Source organism: Mustelus asterias, unplaced genomic scaffold (assembly GCF_964213995.1).
Source record: "Mustelus asterias unplaced genomic scaffold, sMusAst1.hap1.1 HAP1_SCAFFOLD_106, whole genome shotgun sequence".
NCBI classification, from domain to species: domain Eukaryota; kingdom Metazoa; phylum Chordata; class Chondrichthyes; order Carcharhiniformes; family Triakidae; genus Mustelus; species Mustelus asterias.
The window spans coordinates 624,318-649,222 of NW_027590150.1; the positions used below are offsets into that span (position 1 = coordinate 624,318).

Sequence of the window (24,905 nt, forward strand, 5' to 3'; positions counted from 1 at the left end):
ATATGTGGATAGGCCGACAAGAGGTGGGGCCACATTGGACTTGGCCCGTTTCATTACCCAGTACCAAGTGTTCGGTTTGTTTGTGGGAGAGCACTTTGGAGATAGTGACCACAATTCGGTGTCTTTCGTTATTGCAATGGAGAGGGATAGGGCCGTACGGCAGGGCAAGGTTTACAATTGGGGGAGGTGGAATTATGATGGGATTATTTTGATGCAGCGAATGGTAATGACCTGGAACTCGCTGCCTACGAGGGTGGAGGAAGTGGAGACAATAAACAATTACAAAGGAAATTGGATGAGCGTTTGGGGCATTTCAAAAATAAATGCTGACTAAATATCTCTGAACTTCCTCACACCCGGTCACTCTGTCATTCTTGTGAAATTTGAAATCAGGTATTTGCAACAAGACTCAAAGAGCATCAGCCCACTGGAGGCAAAGTTGTGAGACCGGCCAGTCCAGCAGAAAGAAACCCTCCGACCCTCCCCAATGACCAACTGTGAGACTGAACAAAATGCAGTCCTGGATGTAATTGAGAGCAGAAACAATAACAGCAGACTCTCATCCCCATATTCACTTCTGAACTCGCTGGTGTCTCAGCAGATTCGATAACTGAGTGAATCTTTTCCCACATGCAGAGCAGTTGAATGGCCGCTCTCCTGTGTGAACTCGCTGGTGTTTCTGTAGGTTGGATGACTTACTGAATCCCTTCCCACATTGAAAGCAGCTGTATGGTCTCTCCCCTGTGTGATCTCGCTGGTGTGTCTGCAGGCTTCATATCCGAGTAAATCCCTTCCCACACTGACAGCAGGTGAATGCACTCTCACCAGTGTGAACTTGCTGGTGTCTCTGCAGAGTGGATGAATCAGTGAATCCCTTCCCACACACCCAGCAGGCGAACGGCCTCTCCCCAGTGTGGCTGTGCCGATGAGCTTCCAGTGGAGAGGGCACTTTGTATCTCTTCCCAGTGTGTTGTGCCTGATTCAATCGACAAACAGTTTATTGAGTTACGCCAGCGGGGAGAAGCCACAGGGGCTGACCATGTGTAACTCCACCCAACAAAGAATATCATCAATTCTTATCCAGCTACTCAGCCCATCCCGGCTGGACACAATCCAATCAGAATGGTGATAGATTACATACATTATAGGTTCAATAAAATTAGTATCTGGGCATTATGGGGCTTTGTGATCATCTCATGGACAGGTGCCCCATCATGCTTTCCAGACCCCCCTTGGGGGGGGGGTCTTTCTTGGGCTTTCTTTGTACATCGACTCCCTTAGTTAGAAATGGGGCGGATTAAAAGTTCTCAAATGGACGTCAGCACCCTTCCTTTGTTTTAATCGAATGACCACATGGTCTGGGAATCATTTCTATTTAATACTCTCTCTTTTTAAACTCTTTTCTTCAGTATCCAATTCCAGAATTTTCCTTTCCTTTGTGTGACTTGTGTCAGGAATAAATCTTTGGACCTGACAGGAAGTTTAACCCAAGATCAATCCAACACAGGATTGGTCAGAATCATTTCACATGTGTCAAATTTTAAAGAACCATTACAAATTAAAACTCTCATTCTCACATGGGTGAATTGTATCCGGATTAAAATTTCCAGATGTTTAGTAAAATATCCTGGAATCCTGTCTCTGGCCAGTAAATATGGCTCCAGGTTCATAACTTCTGAACAAAAAAAGTTTTATTGATCACACTTCCTTTTTTAAAAATCTGTTTGATTTAAATCACAGACAGAAAACCTCAAAGCTTGAAGCATTCAACCTACAAATATCATCCATACACAAACAGAGAAACTTAGCATATGCTTTACAACAACAATGACCAAAATTAATTACTTAAGCGTTCTTGTGATCCTGTTTTTAAACTTCTAAAAATGCCTTTAATTAAAGACTCAAGACAAGGTTAATTCCCCAGAAAGATAAACCTGAACAAATGTAGCCCAAAACAATGATAAAACACATCTACAAACATCCACAAAAAACAAATGAAACACACAGGTGGAAAAAGTGGTGAAGGCATATGGCATGCTTGCTTTTATTGGATGGGGCATAGAGTATAAAAGTTGGCACATGATGTTGCAGTTATATCGAACGTTGGTTAGGCCGCATTTGGAATACTGCGTCCAGTTCTGGTCACCACACTACCAGAGGACGTGGAGGCTTTGGAGAGAGTGCAGAAAAGGTTTACCAGGATGTTGCCTGGTATGGAGGGTATTAGCTATGAGGAGAGATTGAGTAAACTAGGGTTGTTCTCTCTGGAAAGAGGTTGAGGGGGCAACCTAATAGAAGTTTATAACATTACGAAGGGCATAGATAGGGTGAACAGTTGGAAGCTTTTTCCCAGGTCAGAAATGACAAACACAAGGGGTCACAAGTTCAAGGTAAGGGGGGCAAGGTTCAATACAGATATGCGGGGGACGTATTTTACACAGAGGGTGGTGGGGGCCTGGAATGCACTGCCAAGCAAGGTGGTTGAGGCAGACACGCTAGGATCATTTAAGACTTATCTAGATAACCACATGAACAGACTGGGAATAGAGGGATACAAACGGATGGTATGTTAGGAACACATGATCGGTGCAGACTTGGAGGGCCGAAGGGCCTGTTCCTGTGCTGTATTGTTCTTTGTACATATTCCAGACTTTCACTCGACTGTCGGTGGATATCAGATTGGTATATTCCATTATAGGGTCTGTTCTGTGCTGTACTGTTCTATGTTCTATAACATCTTTGTTGATTTAAAACCCCAAACACGTTACACCCAAACACCGGCAAAATCTTTGTTCTTTATCTGGGGATAAAATTCTCAGTTATTCCAAATTCCTCCAGGCTATGCTTAATATTTCCACATTTAACTTATTCCCAGAAATCCTCAATTATAAACTAAAATAGACACATGAGTTTCCGGGCAGTCTCAGGAATATGGTCAAGATAGTCCAGTCCCACAATGCCTCACATTCAATCTGCAGTCCTTCAATTATAACAGAATATGTGGCTGTATGTAGCTGCCTTGGCCATGGTCAACCCCAACCCCAAGGGTGCCTTCTTGAACTGCTGCAATGCCTGAGGTGTACGTACACCCACAGTGCTGTTAGGAAGGGACTTCCATCGAAACACAGAAAAACTACAGCACAATACCAGCCCTTCAGCCCACAAAGTTGTGCCGAACATGTCCCTACCTTAGCGATTACTAGGCTTACCTATAACCCTCTATCTTACTAAGTTCCATGTACTTATCTAAAAGTCTCTTAAAAGACCCAATCGAATCCGCCTCCACCACCGTTGCTGGCAGCCCATTCCACGCACCCACCAACCTCTGAGTGAAAAACTTACCCCTGACATCTCCTCTGTACCTACTCCCCAGCACCTTAAACCTGTGTGGTCTTGTGGCAACCATTTCAGCCCTGGGAAAAAGCCTCTGACTATCCACTCGATCAATACCTCTCAACATCTTATACACCTCTATCAGGTCACCCCTCATCCTTCATGTCTCCAAGGAGAAAAGACTGAGCTCACTCAACCTATCCTCATAAGGCATGTCACCTAATCCAGGCAACATCCTTGTAAATCTCCTCTGCACCCTTTCTATGATTTCCACATCCTTCTGTAATGAGGCGACCAGAACTGAGCACAGTACCCCAAGTGTGGTCTGACCAGGGTCTTATATAGCTGCAACATTATCTCACGACTCCTAAACTCAATTCCTCGATTGATGAAGGCCAGTACACCATCCACCTTCTTAACCACAGCCTCAACCTGCACAGCTGCTTTGAGCGTCTTACGAACTCTGACCCCAAGATCTTTCTGATCTTCCACTCTGCCAAGAGTCCTACCATTAATATTATATTCCGCCATCCTATTTGACCTGCCAAATGAACCACCTCACACTTATCTGGGTTGAACTCCATCTGCCACTTCTCCACCCAGTCTTGCATCCTATCAATGTCTCGCTGCACCTTCTGACATCTCTCCACACTATCCACAACACCTCCAACCTTTGTGTCATCAGCAAACTTGCCAACCCATCCTTTCACTTCCTCATGGAATTGCGGATAGCGAAGAGCATTGTCGGGCAATACAGCAGGATATAGATAGGCTGGAAAATTGGGCGGAGAGGTGGCAGATGGAATTTAATCCGGATAAATGCGAAGTGATGCATTTTGGAAGAAATAATGTAGGGAGGAGTTATACAATAAATGGCAGAGTCATCAGGAGTATAGAAACACAGAGGGACCTAGGTGTGCAAGTCCACAAATCCTTGAAGGTGGCAACACAGGTGGAGAAGGTGGTGAAGAAGGCATATGGTATGCTTGCCTTTATAGGACGGGGTATAGAGTATAAAAGCTGGAGTCTGATGATGCAGCTGTATAGAACGCTGGTTAGGCCACATTTGGAGTACTGCGTCCAGTTCTGGACGCCGCACTACCAGAAGGACGTGGAGGCATTGGAGAGAGTGCAGAGAAGGTTTACCAGGATGTTGCCTGGTATGGAGGGTCTTAGCTATGAGGAGAGATTGGGTAGACTGGGGTTGTTCTCCTTGGAAAGACAGAGAATGAGGGGAGATCTAATAGAGGTGTACAAGATTATGAAGGGTATAGATAGGGTGAACAGTGGGAAGCTTTTTCCCAGGTCGGAGGTGACGATCACGAGGGGTCATGGGCTCAAGCTGAGAGGGGCGAAGTATAACTCAGACATCAGAGGGACGTTTTTTACACAGAGGGTGGTGGGGGCCTGGAATGCGCTGCCAAGTAGGGTGGTGGAGGCAGGCACGCTGACATCGTTTAAGACTTACCTGGATAGTCACATGAGCAGCCTGGGAATGGAGGGATACAAACGATTGGTCTAGTTGGACCAAGGAGCAGCACAGGCTTGGAGGGCCGAAGGGCCTGTTTCCTGTGCTGTACTGTTCTTTGTTCATCCAGGTCATTTATAAAAATCACAAAGAGTAAGGGTCCCAGAACAGATCCCTGGGGCACTCCACTGGTGACCGACCTCCATGCAGAATATGACCCGTCTATAACCACTCTTTGCCTTCTGTGGGCATGCCAGTTCTGGATCCACAAAGCAACGTCCCCTTGGATCCCATGCCCCCTCACTTTCTCAATAAGCCTTGCATGGGGCACCTTATCAAGTTTCCAGTTACTGAGAGAGACAAGAGATGAAATTGCTGGGCCTCTCACAAAAATCTTTGTTTCTTCATTGGACACAGGTGAGGTCCCAGAGGATTGGAGGATAGCAAATGTGGTCCCGTTATTTAAGAAGGGTAGCAAGGATAACCCGGGTAATTATAGGCCAGTGAACTTGATGTCCGTGGTAGGGAAATTGTTGGAGAAGATTCTTAGAGATAGGATCTATACACATTTAGAACTGAATAATCTCATTAGCGATAGACAACATGGTTTTGTACAAGGGAGGTCATGCCTCATAAATTTGGTTGAGTTTTTTGAGGAGGTGACAAAAATGACTGACGAGGGAAGGGCCGTGGATGTCGTCGACATGGATTTTAGTAAAGCGTTTGACAACGTCCCTCATGGAAGGCTGGTGCAAAAGGTTAAATCTCATGGGATCAAAGGTGAACCAGCTAGATGGGTACAGAACTGGCTTAGCCATAGAAGACAGAGGGTAGCAGTGGAGGGGTCTTTTTCTGATTGGAGGTCTGTGACTAGCGGTGTTCTACAGGGCTCTGTACTGGGACCTCTGCTGTTTGTGATATATATAAATGATTTGGAGGAAGATGTAGCTGGTGTGATCAGTAAGTTTGCGGACGACACAAAGATTGCTGGAGTTGTGGATTGTGATGAACATTGTCAGAGAATACAGCAGGATATAGATAGGCTGGAAAATTGGGTGGAGAAATGGCAGATGGAATTTAATCCAAATAAATGTGAAGTGATGCATTTTGGTAGATCTAATGCAGGGGGGAGCTATACAATAAATGGCAGAACCATCAGGAGTATAGACACACAGAGGGATCTGGGTGTGCAAGTCCACGATCCTTAAAGGTGGCAGCACAGGTGGAAAAGGTGGTGAAGAAGGCATATGGCATGCTTGCCTTTATTGGGGCATAGAGTATAAAAGTTGGCACATGGTGTTGCAGTTATATGGAACGTTGGTTCGGCCGCATTTGGAATACTGTGTCCAGTTCTGGTCACCACACTACCAGAAGGACGCGGAGACTTTGGAGAGAGTACAGAAAAGGTTTACCAGGATGTTGCCTGGTATGGAGGGTATTAGCTATGAGGAGAGATTGAGTAAACTCGGGTTGTTCTCCCTGGAAAGACGGAGGTTGAGGGGCGACCTAATAGAAGTTTACAAAATTACGAAGGGCATAGATAGGGTGAACAGTTGGAAGCTTTTTTCCAGGTCAGCAATGACAAACACAAGGGGTCACAAGTTCAAGGTAAGGGGGGCAAGGTTCAATACAGATATGCGGGGGACGTATTTTACACAGAGGGTGGTGGGGGCCTGGAGTGCACTACCAAGCAAGGTGGTTGAGGCAGACACGCGAGAAACATTTAAGACTCATCTTGATAACCACATGAACGACTAGGAATAGAGGGATACAAATGGATGGTCTAGTTAGGAACACATGATCAGCGCAGGCTTGGAGGGCCGAAGGGCCTGTTCCTGTGCTCTATTGTTCTTTGTGCTTTAAAATAGACACATGAGTTTCCGGGCAGTCACAGGAATGTGGTCAAGATAGTCCAGTCCCACAATGCCTCACATTCAATCTGCAGTCCTTCAATTATAACAGAATATGTGGCTGTATGGAGCTGCCTTGGCCGTGGTCAACCCCAACCCCAAGGGTGCCTTCCTGAACTGCTGCAATGCCTGAGGTGTACGTACACCCACATTGCTGTTAGGAAGGGACTTCCAGCTACATATTCCAGACTTTCACTGGACTGTAGGTGAATATCAGATTGATATATTCCATTCAACCACACCCAAGGTGAGTTATTCCAATTCCTTTATTGTCCAGGACAATACATTCACAATATCTTTCAAACAGAAATTAAACATTCCCATTTGATTTCAGACAGTAACATATTCTGTTAGTTTGTTCTTTATTGTCAATGTCAGGCTGGGGTTGTTTTCCTTGGAGCAAAGGAGGTTGAGGGGAGATTTGATAGATGGGGGACAAGATTCTGACAGGTTTAGATAAGGTGGACAAAGAAAAGCTGTTCCCATTAGCTGATGGAACAAGGACGAGGGGGGACACAGATTTCTTGTTTTGGGTTAGAGATGCAAGGGAGGGGGGAGTGGGGGGCTGGGGGGGGGGGGGGGCAGTGGGGTGGGGGGGGAATTGAGGGGGGAGATGTGAGGAAGAATATTCTGATGCAGTGAATGGTAATGACCTGAAACTCGCTGTCTATGAGGGTGGAGGAAGTGGAGACAATAAACAATTAAAAAGGAAATTGGATGGGCATTTGGGATGTTCCAAACAGAACGAAGAACAAAGAAAATTACAGCACAGAAACAAGCCCTTTGGCCCTCCAAGCCTGCAGCAACCATGCTGCCTGTCTGAACTAAAACCCCCTACCTTTCCGGGACCATATCCCTCTATTCCTATGCTATTCATATATTTGTCAAGACACATCTTAAAAGTCACTATCGTATCTGCTTCCACTACCTTCCCCGGCAACGAGTTCCAGGCACCCACCACCCTCTGTGTAAAAAACCTGCCTTGTACATCTCCTTTAAACCTTGCCCCTCGCACCTTAAACCTATGCCCCCCAGTAACTGACTCTTCCACTCTGGGAAAAAGCTTCTGACTATCCACTCTGTCCATGCCCCTCATAATCTTGGAGACTTCTATCAGGTCTCCCCTCAACCTCCGTCGTTCCAGTGAGAACAGACCAGGTTTCTCCAAACTCTCCTCATAGCTAATGCCCTCCACACCAGGCAGCATCCTGATAAATATTTTCCGTACCCTCTCCAAAGCCTCCACATTCTTCGGGTAGTGTGGTGACCAGAATTGAACACTAGATTCCAAGTGCGGTCAAACTAAGGTTCTATAAAGCTGCAACATGACTTGCCAATTTTTAAACTCAATGCCCCGGCCGATGAAGGCAAGCATGCCATATGCTTTCTTGACTACCTTCTCCACCTGCATTACCACTTTCAATGACCTGTGTACCTGTACACCGAGATCCCTCTGCCTATGAATGCTCTTAAGGGTTCTGCCATTTACTGTATATTTCCATTCTGTATTAGACCTTCCAAAATGCATTACCTCACATTTGTCCGGATTAAACTTCATCTGCCATCTCTCCGCCCAATTCTCCAACTGCTCTATATCCTGCTGTATCCTTTGCCGTTCCCCATCGCTATCCGCAATTCCACCAACGTTTGTGTCGTCCACAAACTTACCAATCAAACCAGTTACATTTTCCTCCAAATCATTTATATATATTACAAACAGCAAAAGTCCCAGCACTGATCCCTGCGGAATGTCACTTGTCACAGCCCTCCATTCAGAAAGGTACCTTTGCACTGCCAACCTCTGTTTTCTTCTGACTAAATATCTCTAAACTTCCTAACACCCTGTCACTCTGTGATCCTTGTGACATTTGAAACCAGGTATTTGCAAAAAGACTCAAAGAGCATCAACCCACTGGAGGCTGAGACCAGCCAGTCCAGCACAAAGAAACCCTCTGACCCTTCCCATTGACCAACTGTGAGAATGAACAAAATGCAATCCTGGATGTAATTGAGAGCAGGAACAATAACAGCAGAATCCAACCTCTGGAATCACTCGTGAACTTGCTGGTGCCTCAGCAGCCGGGATGAAACGCTGAAACCCTTCCCACACACAGAGCAGGTGAACGGCCTCTCCCCAGTGTGAACTCGCTCGTGCGTCTGCAGGTTGGATAACTGAGTGAATTCTTGCCCGCACTGAGAGCAGGTGAACGGCCTCTCCCCAGTGTGAACTCGCTGGTGTGTTTGCAGGTTGGAAAGCTGAGTGAATCCCTTCCCACACTGAGAGCAGGTGAACGGCCTCTCCCCTGTGTGAACTCGCTGGTGTGCCCGCAGGCTGGATGACTGAGTGAATCCCTGCCCACACTGAGAGCAGGTGAATGGTTTCTCCCCTGTGTGAACCCGCTGGTGTGTCCGCAGGTCGGATGACCGAGTGAATCCCTTCCCACACTGAGAGCAGGTGAATGGTCTCTCCCCAGTGTGAACTCGCTGGTGTGTCTGCAGGCTGGATAACCGAGTGAATCCCTTCCCACACTGAGGGCAGGTGAACGGTCTCTCTCCAGTGTGAACCCGCTGGTGTGTCCGCAGATGGGTTGACCGAGTGAATCCCTTCCCACACTGAGAGCAGGTGAACGGCCTTTCCCCAGTGTGAACTCGCTGGTGTGTCTGCAGGCTGGATAACTGAGTGAATCCCTTCCCACACTGAGAGCAGGTGAACGGCCTCTCTCCAGTGTGAACTCGCTGGTGTCTCTGCAGGCTGGATAACTGAATGAATCCCTTCGCACACTGAGAGCAGGTGAATGGTCTCTCTCCGGTGTGAACTCGCTGATGTGTCTGCAAGTGGGATGACAGAGTGAATCCCTTCTCACATTGAGAGCAGGTGAACGGTCTCTCCCCAGTGTGAACTCGCTGATGTCTCTGCAGGTGGGATGACCGAGTGAATCCCTTCCCACACTGAGAGCAGGTGAATGGGGGCTTCTCCCCAGTGTGAACTCGCTGGTGTGCCCGCAGGTCGGATGACCGAGTGAATCCCTTCCCACACTGAGAGCAGGTGAACGGCCTCTCCCCAGTGTGAACTCGCTGGTGTGCCTGCAGGTTGGATAACTGATTGAATCCCTTCCCACACTGAGAGCAGGTGAACGGCCTCTCCCCAGTGTGAATTCGCTGGTGTGTCAGCAGGCTGGATGACCGAGTGAATCCCTCCCCACACTGAGAGCAAGTGAATGGCCTCTCCCCTGTATGAACTCGCTGGTGTGTCCGCAGCTCGGATAACTGAATGAATCCCTTCCCACACTGAGAGCAGGTGAATGGCCTCTCCCCAGTGTGAACTCGCTGGTGTCTCTGCAGGCTGGATAACTGAGTGAACCTCTTACCACACTGAGAGCAGGTAAATGGCCTCTCTCCAGTGTGAACTCGCTGGTGTCTCTGCAGGCGGGATGACTGAGTGAATCCATCCCCACACTGAGAGCAGGTGAACGGCCTCTCCCCAGTGTGAACTCGCTGGTGTATCTGCAGGCTGGATAAATGAGTGAATTCCTTCTCACACTGAGAGCAAGTGAACGGCCTCTCTCCAGTGTGAACTCGCTGGTGTCTCTGCAGGTGGGATGACTGAGTGAATCCCTCCCCACATTGAGAACAGGTGAACGGCCTCTCTCCAGTGTGAACTCGCTGGTGTGACTGCAGGCGGGATGACCGAGTGAATCCCTCCCCACACTGAGAGCAGGTGAATGGCCTCTCCCCAGTGTGAACTCGCTGGTGTGTCTGCAGGCTGGATAAATAAGTGAATTCCTTCTCACACTGAGAGCAAGTGAACGGCCTCTCTCCAGTGTGAACTCGCTGGTGTCTCTGCAGGCTGGATATCCGAGTGAATCCCTTCCCACACTGAGAGCAGGTGAAGGGCCTCTCCCCAGTGTGAACTCGCTGGTGTCTCTGCAGGTGGGATGACTGAGTGAATCCCTCCCCACATTGAGAGCAGGTGAACGGCCTCTCCCCAGTGTGAACTCGCTGGTGTCTCTGCAGGTTGGATAACTGACTGAATCCCTTCCCACATTGAGAGCAGATGAACGGCCTCTCCCCAGTGTGGCTGCGCCGATGAGCTTCCAGCTCTGATGGGGTTCCGTATCCCTTCCCACAGTCCGCACATTTCCATGGTTTCGCCATGGTGCAGGTGTCCTTACCTCACTCTTGAGTGGACAATTAGTTGAAACTTCGTCCACACACAGAACAAGATTACAGTCTCCACCTGCTGTGAATGGTGTGATATTTATTCAGACTGTGTAACTGGTTAAAGCTCTTTAGTCAGTGCATCGGAACACTCTCACTCGAGTGTGGCAGTGTGTTGACGCTTTTTCACTCACACTGACATTTCAAATCTTTTCAAATCGACAGACTGGACAATCATTTCTCCTTCTGGATTCAAAGTCCGATGATATTGAGGTCCCAAGGAATATGACTCTGTCAGATCTAGACGTGACGTTTGAGATTTCAGCCTGTGATTCCTCTTTCAATATCCTGGAAAATGAGTTTCCAAAAGTCATCAGTGTCAGTACAGGATAGAAATTCAGAACAGACAATTTCTATGGAACATTCTTTCCTCTCTCATTCAGAGGGTGGGTTCTCCCCCGCATATGCACAGCTTCCCCTCTCCCTCACACATTTTGCAGTCCCGGGCGGGGGGAGGGGGAGATCACCGAGCGGCTTCTCGCTCTGGCCAGAGCCGTCAGCCGGTTGCCTGGAAACCTTGGCTCGATGTGGTGTAGGGGGAGGGGAACAATGGGTGGGGGCAGGGCTCCCGGGTCCGCACGCCCGGGCCTGCACCATGGAACCCGGAGACATCACCGCGGAGCGCAGTGATTCCTATTGGCTGATTCAGGCAGGGTTCTATCGTAGCGTCACAATGCGGAAGTTGTCCAATGAGCTTCAGAGTGAAATTTCGCTCTCCGATCACATTCCATTGTGACGTCACACACTCACCCATTCCATTGTGATGTCACACCCTCACCCATTCCATTGTGACCTCACACTCTCACCCATTCCATTGTGACGTCAGGGCTTCCCTCTCCGATCACAATCCCTGCCGGCCTCCCACATGCAGCCTCAATGGCGGCAGTCAGCCCGGGTCTAACACTACAAGCTGCCGCTCCATTTGGTACAAAGGGGGGACCGGGAAGTTCATTTCCGGGGTTTGGGTTTGAACAACATGTTTACAAAGTCTCTCCACCCACTCGCCACATTTATCATTCCCCGCGCGCCGCCCCCTACCTAGTATTGATCTCGCCTCCAAATTAAAACCGCCCGTCTACCCGTCGCCATTACCCGCACTGCGCATGCTTCAGGTCCCGCCTCTCATTCACTCCGATTGGTTGGAGGATCAGCCGCTCCCGCTCGGTCCTCCAGTCCCGCCCCTCGTTCACTCCGATTGGTTGGAGGACCAGCCGCTCCGGCTCGGTCGGCCAGTCCCGCCCCCTCTTCCTATTGGTCCGGAGCTGCCGTCAATCAGTCCCCGGGCATTGTGATGTGGAGCATGCGCAGTGTCATTGCTGTCCTTGGCGCTTGTTTGTCCCGGAGAAGCGGAGTCAGCGTTAGGCGGTGGCTGGGAGGATTTGGAAACACTTTGTGGATCCGCAAACCCTTCAGAATCATTGTCAGCTCCCTGGTTTGCAGCTGCGGGGCTTCTCCCTCCCTCCCTCCCTCCCGGGAACAGGCCCAGGTTAACGGCCCCATCCTGGCTCAGCCACTGGAGGATGGTTCACATCAGAGGATGGGGGAGGGGGACAATAAATAAGAGGTTACACTTTGGCCTCAAATCAATGAGGACTCTGATCTCTGGGAAGGAAGGAAACCCTGGGAGGTGGGCGGGGAGGATTCACAAACACCCGCTGGAGGCCCCAACACCCCCAATAAGACCCATTGGTTTTATTGTCAGTCTGCAGACAGCAGCTGGAGAACTGAACCCAGTAAGAAGTCTCACAACGCCAGGTTAAAGACCAACAGGTTTATTTGGTAGCAAAAGCCACTCGCTTTCGGATCACTGCTCCTTCATCAGGTGAGTCGGACTTGTGTTCATAAACGGGGCATATATATTGACACAAACTCAATTTACAAGATAATGGTTGGAATGTGAGTCTTTACAGGCAATCAAGTCTTAAAGGTACAGACAATGTGAGTGGAGAGAGGGTTAAGCACTGGTTAAAGAGATGTGTACTGTCTCCAGCCAGGACAGTTAGTGAGATTTCCACATCAAGAACTGAACCCAGACAGAGGAGAGGGAGGGAGAAAACTGGGAGTGGAGGGAAGAAATGGTGGAGATGTTGAGATGGGTTTGGATTTCAGTCCAGGGGAGGAGGTAGAGTGTGTGGGACGGGGATTTATAGATTTGGGGGAACAAGAGAGGAAAATATGTTCCAGAGAAACTATGAATTGTCTGTTCAGAATTTCTATCCTGCACTGACAGTGATGGTATTTGTAAACTGTTTTTGCAGGGTATTATGAAGCAGGATTTACAGATGTGAAACTCAAACCAAACTTCACATCAAGATCTGTTTCAGTGATTTGATTCATCAGAAACTGAATATCATCAGCCTTTGTCTACAGAAGGAGAAATGTTCATTCTGTCTGCGGGCAAAGATTTCAAACATCAGTGTGACTGAAAAAGCACCTAGACACACAAACACACCTGAGAGTTTCCAATGTGCTGAATGTGGAAAGTGGTTTAACAAGTCTGAAAAATAATCACATCATTCTAACTGAGTAGTGACCCGACACATATTCTGTGTAAACGAGGCTTCAACTCATCATCCAACCTGGAGTCACATGAGGACACCCGCAGCACAGAGAAACCATTGAAATGTGTGGACTGTGGGAGGGGATTCAATTACCCGTCCGAATTGGATATTCATCGTCGCATTCACACTGGAGAGAGGCCGTTCACCTGCTCTGAGTGTGGGAAAGGATTTGCTTACTCATCCAGCCTCTATACACACCGGCGTGTTCACACTGGTGAGAGGCCGTTCACCTGCCTCGAATGTGGGAGGGGATGTCATGCTTTATCAAGCCTCCTGATTCACCGGGAGGTTCACTCCGATCAGAGACTGTTTCAGTGTTCTGATTGTGAGAAAAGCTTTAAAAGCACAAAGGACCTCCTGAGACACCAGCGCACTCACATGGCGGTGAGACCGTTCACCTGCTCAGTGTGTGGGAAGGGATTCACTCAGTCATCCCACCTTCTGACACACCAACTTGTTCACACTGATCGGAGACCATTTCAGTGTTCTGACTGTGAGAAGAGATTTAAAAGTAAAAATGATTTACAAGTCCATCAGCGCACTCACACTGGGGAGAAGCCATTCACCTGCTCCGTATGTGAGAGGAGATTCGGACGTTTATCCCAGCTGCAAACACACCAGCGAGTTCACTCTGATAAGAGACCATTTCAGTGTTCTGACTGTGAGAAGAGCTTTAAAAGTAAACAGGATTTGGTGACACACCAGCGAGTTCACACTGGGGAGAAACCGTTCACCTGCTCGGTGTGTGGGATGGGATTCACCCATTCATCCCACTGTCTGAGACACCAGCGAGTTCACACTGGGGAGAAACCGTTCACCTGCTCGGTGTGTGGGATGGGATTCACCCATTCATCCCACCGTCTGAGACACCAGCGAGTTCACACCGGGGAGAAACCGTTCACCTGCTCGGTGTGTGGGATGGGATTCACCCATTCATCCCACTGTCTGAGACACCAGCGAGCTCACACCGGGGAGAAGCCATTCATTTGCACTGTGTGTGTGGGAAGGGATTCACTGATTCAGCCCAGCTTCTGATACACGAGCGAATTCACACTGGGGAGAAACCCTTCACTTGCTCCACATGTGGGAAACGATTCACTCAGCCACCCCAGCTCATTGCACATCAACTGGTCCACACTGATCAGAGACCTTTTAAATGTTCTGACTGTGAGAAGAGCTTTAAAAGCACGAAGGACCTGCTGAGACACCAGCAAATTCACACTGGGGAGAGATCATTCACCTGCTCCATGTGTGGGAAAAGGTTCACTCAGTCATCCCACCTGCTGAGACACCAGCAGGTTCACACGGGAGAGAGATCGTTCACCTGCTCCGTATGTGGGAAGAGATTTGCTCGGTCAGCCAATCTGCTGAGACACCAGCAAGTTCACAAGTCACTGCAGGGGTTGGATTCTGCTGTTGCTGCTAATCCCATGCAGGACTGAATCATGTTCATTCTGTTATTAAGGAGACTGGGATGGGACACAGATAATCTCCGTGCAATCAGGCAGAGTCAACATGGTTTTGTGCAAGGGACATCCTGTTAATTGATGTGTTGGATTCTTTGAGGAAGTAACAAGCAATGTGGATAAAGTGGAACCTGTGGATGTGGTGTATTTAGTTTTCCAGAAGGCATTTGACAAGGTGCCACATCAATGTTTACCACACTTAATAAGAATTCGTAGCATAAGGCATATTAGCATTTTATCCATGTTGATTCTTTATATTAGCATGGATAGAGGATTGATGAGCTAATCGGAAACAGAGAGGAACATAGAACATAGAACATAGAACATAGAACATTACAGCGCAGAACAGGCCCTTCGGCCCACGATGTTGCACCGACCAGTTAAAAAAAAAAACTGTGACCCTCCAACCTAAACCAATTTCTTTTCGTCCATGAACCTATCTACGGATCTCTTAAACGCCCCCAAACTAGGCGCATTTACTACTGATGCTGGCAGGGCATTCCAATCCCTCACCACCCTCTGGGTAAAGAACCTACCCCTGACATCGGTTCTATAACTACCCCCCCTCAATTTAAAGCCATGCCCCCTCGTGCTGGATTTCTCCATCAGAGGAAAAAGGCTATCACTATCCACCCTATCTAAACCTCTAATCATCTTATATGTTTCAATAAGATCCCCTCTTAGCCGCCGCCTTTCCAGCGAAAACAATCCCAAATCCCTCAGCCTCTCCTCATAGGATCTCCCCTCCATACCAGGCAACATCCTGGTAAACCTCCTCTGCACCCTCTCCAAAGCCTCCACATCCTTCCTGTAATGTGGGGACCAGAACTGCACACAGTACTCCAAGTGCGGCCGCACCAGAGTTGTGTACAGTTGCAACATAACGCTACGACTCCTAAATTCAATCCCCCTACCAATAAACGTCAAGACACCATATGCCTTCTTAACAACCTTATCTACTTGATTCCCAACTTTCAGGGATCTATGCACACATACACCTAGATCCCTCTGCTCCTCCACACTATTCAAAGTCCTCCCGTTAGCCCTATACTCAACACATCTGTTATTCCTACCAAAGTGAATTACCTCACACTTCTCCGCATTAAACTCCATCCGCCACCTCTCGGCCCAACTTTGCAACCTGTCTAAGTCTTCCTGCAAACTACGACACCCTTCCTCACTGTCTACCACACCACCGACTTTGGTGTCATCAGCAAATTTGCTAATCCACCCAACTATACCCTCATCCAGATCATTAATAAATATTACAAACAGCAGTGGCCCCAAAACAGATCCCTGAGGTACACCACTTGTAACCGCACTCCATGATGAATATTTACTATCAACCACCACCCTCTGTTTCCTATCCGCTAGCCAATTCCTGATCCAATTTCCTAGATCACCCCCAATCCCATACATCTGCATTTTCTGCAGAAGCCTACCATGGTGAACCTTATCAAACGCCTTACTAAAATCCATATATACCACGTCCACTGCCTTGCCCCCATCCACCTCCTTGGTCACTTTCTCAAAAAACTCAATAAGGTTAGTAAGGCACGACCTACCTGCCACAAAACCATGCTGAGGGAGAAACAAGTCATTTTTGGGATGGCAAAGTGTAGCCTGTGGAGTGCCACAGGGACCAGTGCTGGGCCCTCAACTATTGACAAACTATTTTCATGATGTGGATGACAGGATCAAAATTTGTTGATAACACAAAGGTAGGTAGGAAAGTGAGATGTGAATGACCATAACAAGCCTGCAAAGCGATATAGATAGGGTCAGTGAGTGGGCAAAAAGTTGGCAACTGGAACAAGATTTTTGGATAATGTGAACTTGTCCATTTGGCAGGAAGGATGGAAAAGCAGCTGATTATTTAAACAGAGAGAGATTGCAGAACTTTGAGGTACAGAGGGATCTGGGTGTCCTGGTACCGTAATCAGGAAAAGTTAGTGTGTGGATCCAGCAAATGATTAGAAAGGTAAATGAATTGTTGTTTATTGCAGAGATGTTTTGCTGCATTTGTTCAGGGTATTGGTGAGACCACATCTAGAGCACGGTGTACAGTTTTGGTCTCCTTACTTAAGAGAGGACTTGTGTGAGAAGTAGTTCAGAGAAGGTTTAGTTGACTGATTCACGGGATGAGGGTGTTATCATACAAGGAAATGTTGGACATGTTCGGCCTGTATCTAAAGGGGTTTAGAAGAATGAGAGAGGATCTGATTGAAACATAAAATTCAGAGGGGACTTGACAGAGTGGATGTTGATTGTAGAGAGAGGAGAACTAGAGGCACAGTTTAAAAATACGGGGTCTCCCATTTAAGACTGGGATGAGGAGAAACCTTTTCTCTCAGAGGGTTGTTACAGTGTGGAATTCTCTTCCACAGAGAGTGGTGGAGGCTGGCTCACTGAATATTCTGAAGTCTGAATTTAATAGATTCTTGATTGACGAGAGTGAAAGGGTGTGAGGGGTAAGAAGGAAAGTGGAGTTGAAGCTACAATCACATCAGCCGGGACCCTATTGAATGGTGGAGCAGGCTCGAGGGGCCGAGTGGCCTTCTCCTGCTCCTAATTCACATGTTCCCATTGTGATAGTTGGAGTTTGTTTCTGCTGATGTTAATTTCCCAAAAAACTGAGCTGCAGCTTAATCTACAGAATAGAATCAAATAAATCTTGCCAATCTGATTGTTCAGCCAGGGTCTAACTGGGCGGCACGGTAGCACAGTGGTTAGCACTGCTGCTTCACAGCTCCAGGGTCCCGGGTTCGATTCCCGGCTCGGTTCACTGTCTGTGTGGAGTTTGCACATTCTCCTCGTGTCTGCGTGGGTTTCCTCCGGGTGCTCCGGTTTCCTCCCACAGTCCAAAGATGTGCAGGTTAGGTTGATTGGCCAGGTTAAAAATTGCCCCTTAGAGTCCTGAGATGCGTAGGTTAGAGGGATTAGTGGGTAAATATGTGTGGGTAGGGCCTGGGTGGGATTGTGGTCGGTGCAGACTCGATGGGCCGAATGGCCTCCTTCTGCACTGTAGGGTTTCTATGATTTCTATGAATGACAGAGCGGACTGGAAGAGCTGAACAACCAACTCCAGTTCCTGTGTAGTTTCTCCCAGGCTTCTCCCACTCTCTAACTCTGCTCCAGTGCTGGTTTCTGATGAAGTCTCTTCTCCCCAGGTCTCCCATCACTTTCCATTCATCAGCTGGTGTCTGAGTCCAAGTTTACCAGGAACAGGAGGAGGTCATTTATCCCTCAAGCCTGTTCTCTCATTCACTGAGGTCATGGCTGATCTGTGACCTAACTCCATTTACCCAGATATTGTTTTAATCCTGACTTCCTCAGTCTGTTACAATGAGATTTAAAAAATAACTTTTGTTTACATCAGACCTTCAATGTAGGAGAGTGTCCCAAGGTGAATCTCAGAAACATCAATTGATAAATCAGACAACTGGCACTGAGGGGATGTTAGGAGGCTGACTGAAGACTTGGTGCAGTGTAAAGGGTCAATGTTAAATTTGTAAATATTCTACCCAGTGATGTAAGATCAGATGATAAGAGTTTGCTGAGAGATGGTTCTATGCTGAGCCTTGTGCTGTACATATTTAGAAGAAGGTGCAATAAAAAGTTATATTAACCAATAGCCTTGCCTCCAGCAGTCTTTGTCAATCCTGGCCAATCCCTGTGGCATAGGGACACCCACACTTGTTTGGGAGGAAGCTCCAGGATTTTGACCGAGTGACAGCGAAGGAACAGCGATATATTTTGAAGTCAAGATGGTGAGTGTTACGATCCCAGTTGATGTTATAATTGGACAGGATGATTCCAGGATGGAACACTGGCTCAAAAGACCGCAACTTTTACTTTTTGTAGAAAACATAAAGGAACAGAATCACAGGACTGCCAATTAGCTTTTAACAAAATATTTATTAAACACGAAGAGTTTGACGATAACAAAATACTCCTTGACTCACACTTACCTTCACAAATGTATCCAGATTTCAAGAATAACATAGATTTAAAATTCCTTATGCTATAATGTTCTCAGTAAACACATGGTTCCTTTAAACCCACAGGTTGGCTGTGATCAGACAAGCCCCACTCTGAAACCAAGTGGCAGATGCAACTCAATCGATCCTCTGTGGATTTCTCCTCAAATTTCCCCCCAGATGATTGTCACGAGTGTTTCCAAACTTGGCTCTCAAAAAGACACGTGTTAATATCTCCTTCCAAAGCAACTTTCTCACTTCCAGGTCTTCCAATTGTTCTTTCAAACAAGGCTTTCTCTCCACTCTTTTAGCAAGAAGCTGCCTCTAGGTTTTTAACTCTCAGAATTCCTTTGCCTTGAATTGCAACATGCTTCCAAAATTCTGCATAAACTCAGATCATCAGTCCGTAACAGAATACAATTGCTTCAAAATCTGGATTTAAGGACATCAAACCTTCCCACTATTTCAGATATGCGGCTTCTCTTTCGCCAACCTCATCAGTTCTTTTCTTCCCAGGTCTGAGTTTAACTTCCATGAATAGTATCCTGTTCCAAAGACAATGCTGTTCCTTTTTTACTTAAATATTCCTGAAACTTCTTTTCCATTCCCGGGTTTCTCAAACGAACTGTCCTTTAATTCCTCTGGAGCTTGCTTTCGGACACATTACTCCATTGTATGGCTTTCCTGCTTCTAGTAGAGCTGAGAGCTGCTCACTCTCTCGTTTCCTCACCCCAACTGCTATAGAACAACGAACAAAGAAAATTACAGCACAGGAACAGGCCCTTCAGCCCTCCAAGCCTGCACCGGTCATGCTGCCCGACTGAACTAAAACCCCCTCCCCTTCCGGGGACCATATCCCTCTATTCCCATCCTATTCATGTATTTGTCAAGACGCCCCTTAAAAGTCACGACCAAAGACTATAAATTCAACTAATACTACACTCAAAAAACCTTCTCACCCTCAAGGTGCCCCTGGTTGCTATGCAACAATGCATTATTTCTCCAACTTCACGTTTATTTTTCACGCCATAAACTCTCTCAGCACAACAGGAATACAATTTCAATTGAAACCTATCCCCCACACATGCAAACACCTTTGTTCAACATGAATCCAACCAAAGTTCTCCTCTTCCTACACAGAAACACTAAATCAAACTTACTTAAATCTATACTTTATTTCTAATATTTAACAATAGAAACATAGATCACTTAAAACTATCTCTGTTTTCCTGACATGAGTGACTTAGAGAGGAAACTCCAGGTGGTGATATTCTCATGTATCTGCTGCTCTTGGCCTTCTAGATGGTAATGTTCCTGAGTCTGTAAGATGCTGCCTAAGGAGTCTTGGTGAGTCCCTGCAGTGCATTTTGTAGATGGTACACACTGTTGCTCCTGTCCGTCGGTGGTAGAGGGAGTGAATGTTTGTGGTTAGTGTGTTGATCAAGTGGGGCTGCTTTGCCCTGGGTGGTTTTGAGCTTGAGTGTTGTTGGGAGCTGCACTCATTCAGGCAAGTGGAGAGTATTCCATCTCATTCCTGACTTGTGTCTTGTAGATGGTGGACGGGCTTTGGCTGGGGGAGTCAGAAAGTGAGTTACTCTCCTCAGGGCTGCCAGTCTCTGACCTGCTCTGGTAGCCACAGTGTCTATGAGTTTCTGGTCAATGTAACCCCCGCAGGATGTTGATAATGGAAGGGGGATTCAGTGATGGTAATACCCTTGAATGTCAAGGGGTGATGGTTAGATCTTCTCCTGTTGGAGATGGTCATTGCCTCGGACTTATGTGGCATGAATGTTACTTGCCACTTGTCAGCCCAAGCCTGGATATTGTTGTATTTGGACATGGACTGTTTCAGTATCTGAGGAGTCACAAATGGTGCTGAACATTGTGTATTCATTGGCGGATATCCCCACTTCTGATCTTATGATGGAGGGAAGGTCATTGATGAAGCAGCTGAAGATGGTTGGGCCTCGGACACGACCCTGAGAGATCCCTGCATTGATGTCCTGGAGCTGAGATGACTGACCCTCCACAACCACAACCATCTTCCTAATTGCCAGTACACGTCCAACCAGCAGAGAGTTTGCCCCTTGATATCCATTGATTCCAGTTTTGCCAGGGGTCCATGATCTGGGTGGCACAGTGGTTAGACCAGTTGGCTCACAGCCCCAGGGACCGGGTTCGATTCCGACCTTGGGTGGCTGTGTCGAGTTGGCACATTCATCAGCTTTTTTTTTGTGGATCATTTCAGTGGAAATGTGCTCTCCCAGACTCAAAGAGCATCAGCCCACTGGAAACAAAGTTGTGAGACTGGCCAGTCCAGCAGAAAGAAACTCTCCGACCCTCCCACTTCACCAATTGTCAAAATGAACATGGTTCAGTCCTGGATGTGATTAACAGCAGCAATAACAGCAGAATCCAACCCCTGTCATCACTTGTGAACTTACTGGTGTCTCAGCAGGTGGGATGACTGAGTGAATCCCTTTGTGAATCCTTGTGAACTCGTTGGTGTGTCTGCAGGTGGGATGACTGAATGAATCCCTTTCCACACTCAGAGCAGATAAACGGCCTCTCTCCAGTGTGAACTTGCTGGTGACTCTGCAGATAAGATGAAAGAGCGAATCCTTTCCCACACTCAGAGCAGGTGAATGGTCTCTCCCTGGTGTGAACACGTCGGTGTGCCTGCAGGTTAGCTGAACGAGTAAATCCCTTCCCACACTCAGAGCAGGTGAACGGCCTCTCCCCGGTGTGAACTTGCTGGTGATTCTGCAGGTCAGATAACTGAATGAATCCCCTGCCACACTCGGAACAGGTAAATGGCCTCTCCCTGGTGTGAACCTCCTGGTGTGACACTAGGTGGGATGATTGAATAAAACGCCTCCCACACTCGGAGCAGACGAATGGCCTCTCCCTGCTGTGAACTCCCTGGTGTGACATTAGGTGTGACGATTGGATAAAACGTTTCCCACATTCGGGGCAGCTGAATGGCCTCTCCCTTGTGTGTGTTCCTTTGTGTGTCACTAGATGTGATAACTGAATAAAACGCTTCCCACACTCGGAGCAGGGGAACGGCCTCTCCCCCCTGTGGACTCCCTGGTGAGTCACTAGGTGTGATAATTGAATAAAACACTTCCCGCACTCAGAGCAGTTGAAAGGCCTCTCCTTAGTGTGGGCTCGCTGGTGTATCTGCAGGTGAGATGACTGAGTGAAACCCTTTCCACAGTCGGAGCAGGTGAATGGTCGCTCTCCGGTGTGGATTTGTTGGTGATTCAAAAGTTCAGATGAATGATTGAATTGCTTCCCACACTCAGAGCAGTTGAATGGTTTTTCCCCAGTGTGAACTTGCTGGTGTGTCAGCAGGTGGGATAACTGAGTGAATCCCTTCCCACACTCAGAGCAGGTGTACAGCCTCTCCCTACTGTGAACTGCTTGGTGATTCCACAGGTCGGCTGCCTGGAGAAAACCCTTCCCACACTCAGAGCAGATGAAGGGCCTCTCCCCAGTGTGGCTGCATTGATGAATCTTCAGGGCAGATGGGGAGCAGTCTCCTTCCCCACACTTGGAGCAGGGGAACAGTCTCTCCCCAGTGCGAATATGTTGATGAGTTTGCAGTGCAGACGGGATATGGAATTCCTTACCACAATCCTCATCTTTCCCCGGTTTCTCCATGGTGTGGATGTCCTTGTGTCTTTCCAGGTTTAACAATCAGTTAAATCCTCATCCACACATAGAGCATGTGCACTGTCTGTCCCCGCTGTAAATGATGTGATATTTTTGCAGTCTGTGTAACTGGTCTTTTGACAGTCAGTGTACTGGACACTCTCACTCAGGCCTGTGTTTCTTGGTGCCTTTCCAGTCACACTGATGTGACAGAAAAAACAGATAAATATTTCTTCTTCTAGATTCAAAGTCTGATGATATTCAAGTTCTGATAATTTGAGTGACTCTATTAAGCCTTAACATGTTTTGAGATTGCTGGCAGCAAATCTTCCCCTTATAACTTCCTGTAAAATGAGTTTACAAAAGTCATCACTGTCAGTATCAAACAGAAATTCAGAATAGACAATTCTAGTTTCTGTGGAACATTTCTTCCTTTCTCGTTCCTCTCGATCTGTACATCTCCATCCCACACCCTATCCCTGTCTCCTCACTCTGCTGTATGTATAATACACCCTTCCAATTCTCCTGAAGGTGTTGATTCATGCTGATCAACAAATCCATACTCACTGCTTCTTCTCCAGCACTGAGATATCTTCATGCAGGCTGCCAGTCTAAATACCTAAATATACTTAGTGAAGTAAAATGTATGTAACATAGGGGACCAGTTTAATAAATAGAAGTACAGCAAGGCTATGAGATAGAACATTATTTCAACAGTGAACATTCTTGAATATCAATTGTTTGGCTATGAGGGTGGTGCATTTTGATACATTCAATATTTCAAAATGAAATTAGATGGGCAGTCAAAATAGACTGGCAGGGGAGCAGGGATACAGACGGGATGAGGAGCATATCAGCCATGATTGAATGGCGGAGTGGACTCGATGGGCCAAATAGCCTAATTATGCTCCTATATCTTATGAACTTAAGGGGGAATGGGACTGACTGGATTGCTCTACAGAGAGTTAGCATGGACTTGAGTTGCTGAATGGACTCCTTGTGTGATACAATAACCCGATTACTGAAAATAAACGACTTAGTTACAGTATTAACAAAACTAAAAATAATAAAAAATGAACTTTATTACTGGACCATGCATAATATATCTAATTTGTATCATCTTACAAGACTGCACACATCTCTGTCCTATATTAATTTACTGCCCCTTAAATTTCAGCTATTTCCTCGGGAAATCACCCCTTTAAATTGTGAACATTAGGAAAGAGACCATCCTCTTAACCAGACAAATAAATGTGACAAGTTGAGGAAGCAAAGGATGGCAATGTCTTTAAGAGGGAGAGAGATACCTGGGCCAACCTTTCCAGAGTCTGCAGCTCCCTGAATTCACTTCCTTTCCCTTCAGTTGCTGCAAGTCCCCAATTTAACCCCAGAATGAGAAGAAAAAGGAGAGAAGAAAACAAAGAGTTTTACTGACAGATGTTGACGACAGGAAGAGATTTCAGTCCGTCTGAAATCCAATCTGCATTGTCACAAAGCCCGCACTCTGATTGGCTGGAGGACCAGTGTCCTTCCGGTCCTCCAATTCCTCCCATTGGTCAATGCCCCTCATGAAGACAGTGGTGCAGCGGAAGTGAGTGGGAGACACTTTGACCCTGGATCGCTCGAAGTTGTTGGCCAATGGGAAACGCTATCCTCCGCACATGCGCAGAACTTCTCTGGGTTCATCATGCGCAGTCCCACCCGGCGAATAGAGCGATTTCCTCAGCGCGGGGGATTGTGGGAGCCACGGCCGCCATTACTCGGCCGGAGCCGAGTCTCCAAACACCTGGGACTGCGATGGATGGGATGGGGAGGAGGCGAAGTGACCCCATCCGGATATAATGTACATCTGGGTAGTCACTGGAATTGATAGCGAAGCCGCCTTCGCAAAATTCAGGTGTAAAAATTTAGACACCTGGGTGACATATTGGGGAGTGGAATAGCTCAATGTGAAACTGAACCCCAGAGTCAGCAGCGTCCTTGGGGGAGAACTGGGGAAAAATAAGGAGGATGGTCAAAAGAATTAGGCTTACAATTGATAGGGAGGAGGCAGATGTTTAAAGTTTGAAATTTGATTAGATTTGATTTATTATTGTCACATGTATTAGTAGACAGTGCGAAGTATTGTTTCTTGTACGTTTTACTGACAAAGAGAAGGAAAGAGGAGGGTGCAGAATGGAGTATGACAGTCATAGCTAGGATATAGAGAAAGATCAAATTAATGTGAGATAGTTCCACTCAAAAGTTTGATGGCCACAGAGCAGAAGCTATTCTTGATTTGGTTGTACATGTCCTCAGACCTTTATATCTTT

General features: G+C 47.1%; 3 protein-coding genes across 3 annotated transcripts in view; 1 reads left to right on the plus strand and 2 right to left on the minus strand.

Moving 5' to 3' along the window:
• LOC144484402 (uncharacterized) overlaps positions 1 to 24,905 on the minus strand; it is a 529,373-nt gene that overhangs the window by 215,187 nt on the left and 289,281 nt on the right. The gene's annotated exons all lie outside the window — the stretch shown is intronic.
• LOC144484385 (uncharacterized) lies at positions 7,000 to 10,945 on the minus strand. Its single transcript, XM_078202906.1, has one exon. It carries the CDS (start codon positions 10,864 to 10,866, stop codon positions 8,761 to 8,763), a length of 2,106 nt encoding a protein of 701 aa, XP_078059032.1. The 5' UTR covers positions 10,867 to 10,945; the 3' UTR covers positions 7,000 to 8,760.
• LOC144484404 (uncharacterized) lies at positions 12,517 to 14,540 on the plus strand. The gene is made up of 2 exons (XM_078202935.1): positions 12,517 to 12,751; positions 13,188 to 14,540. The coding sequence occupies exon 2, from the start codon at positions 13,869 to 13,871 to the stop codon at positions 14,523 to 14,525; it is 657 nt and encodes a 218-aa protein (XP_078059061.1). The 5' UTR covers positions 12,517 to 12,751; positions 13,188 to 13,868; the 3' UTR covers positions 14,526 to 14,540.

Coding starts and splice junctions, on each gene's coding strand:
- LOC144484385 (XM_078202906.1), bottom strand. CDS start 10,866: ATGGCGAAACCATGGAAATGTGCGGACTGTGGGAAGGGATACGGAACC.
- LOC144484404 (XM_078202935.1), top strand. CDS start 13,869: ATGGCGGTGAGACCGTTCACCTGCTCAGTGTGTGGGAAGGGATTCACT.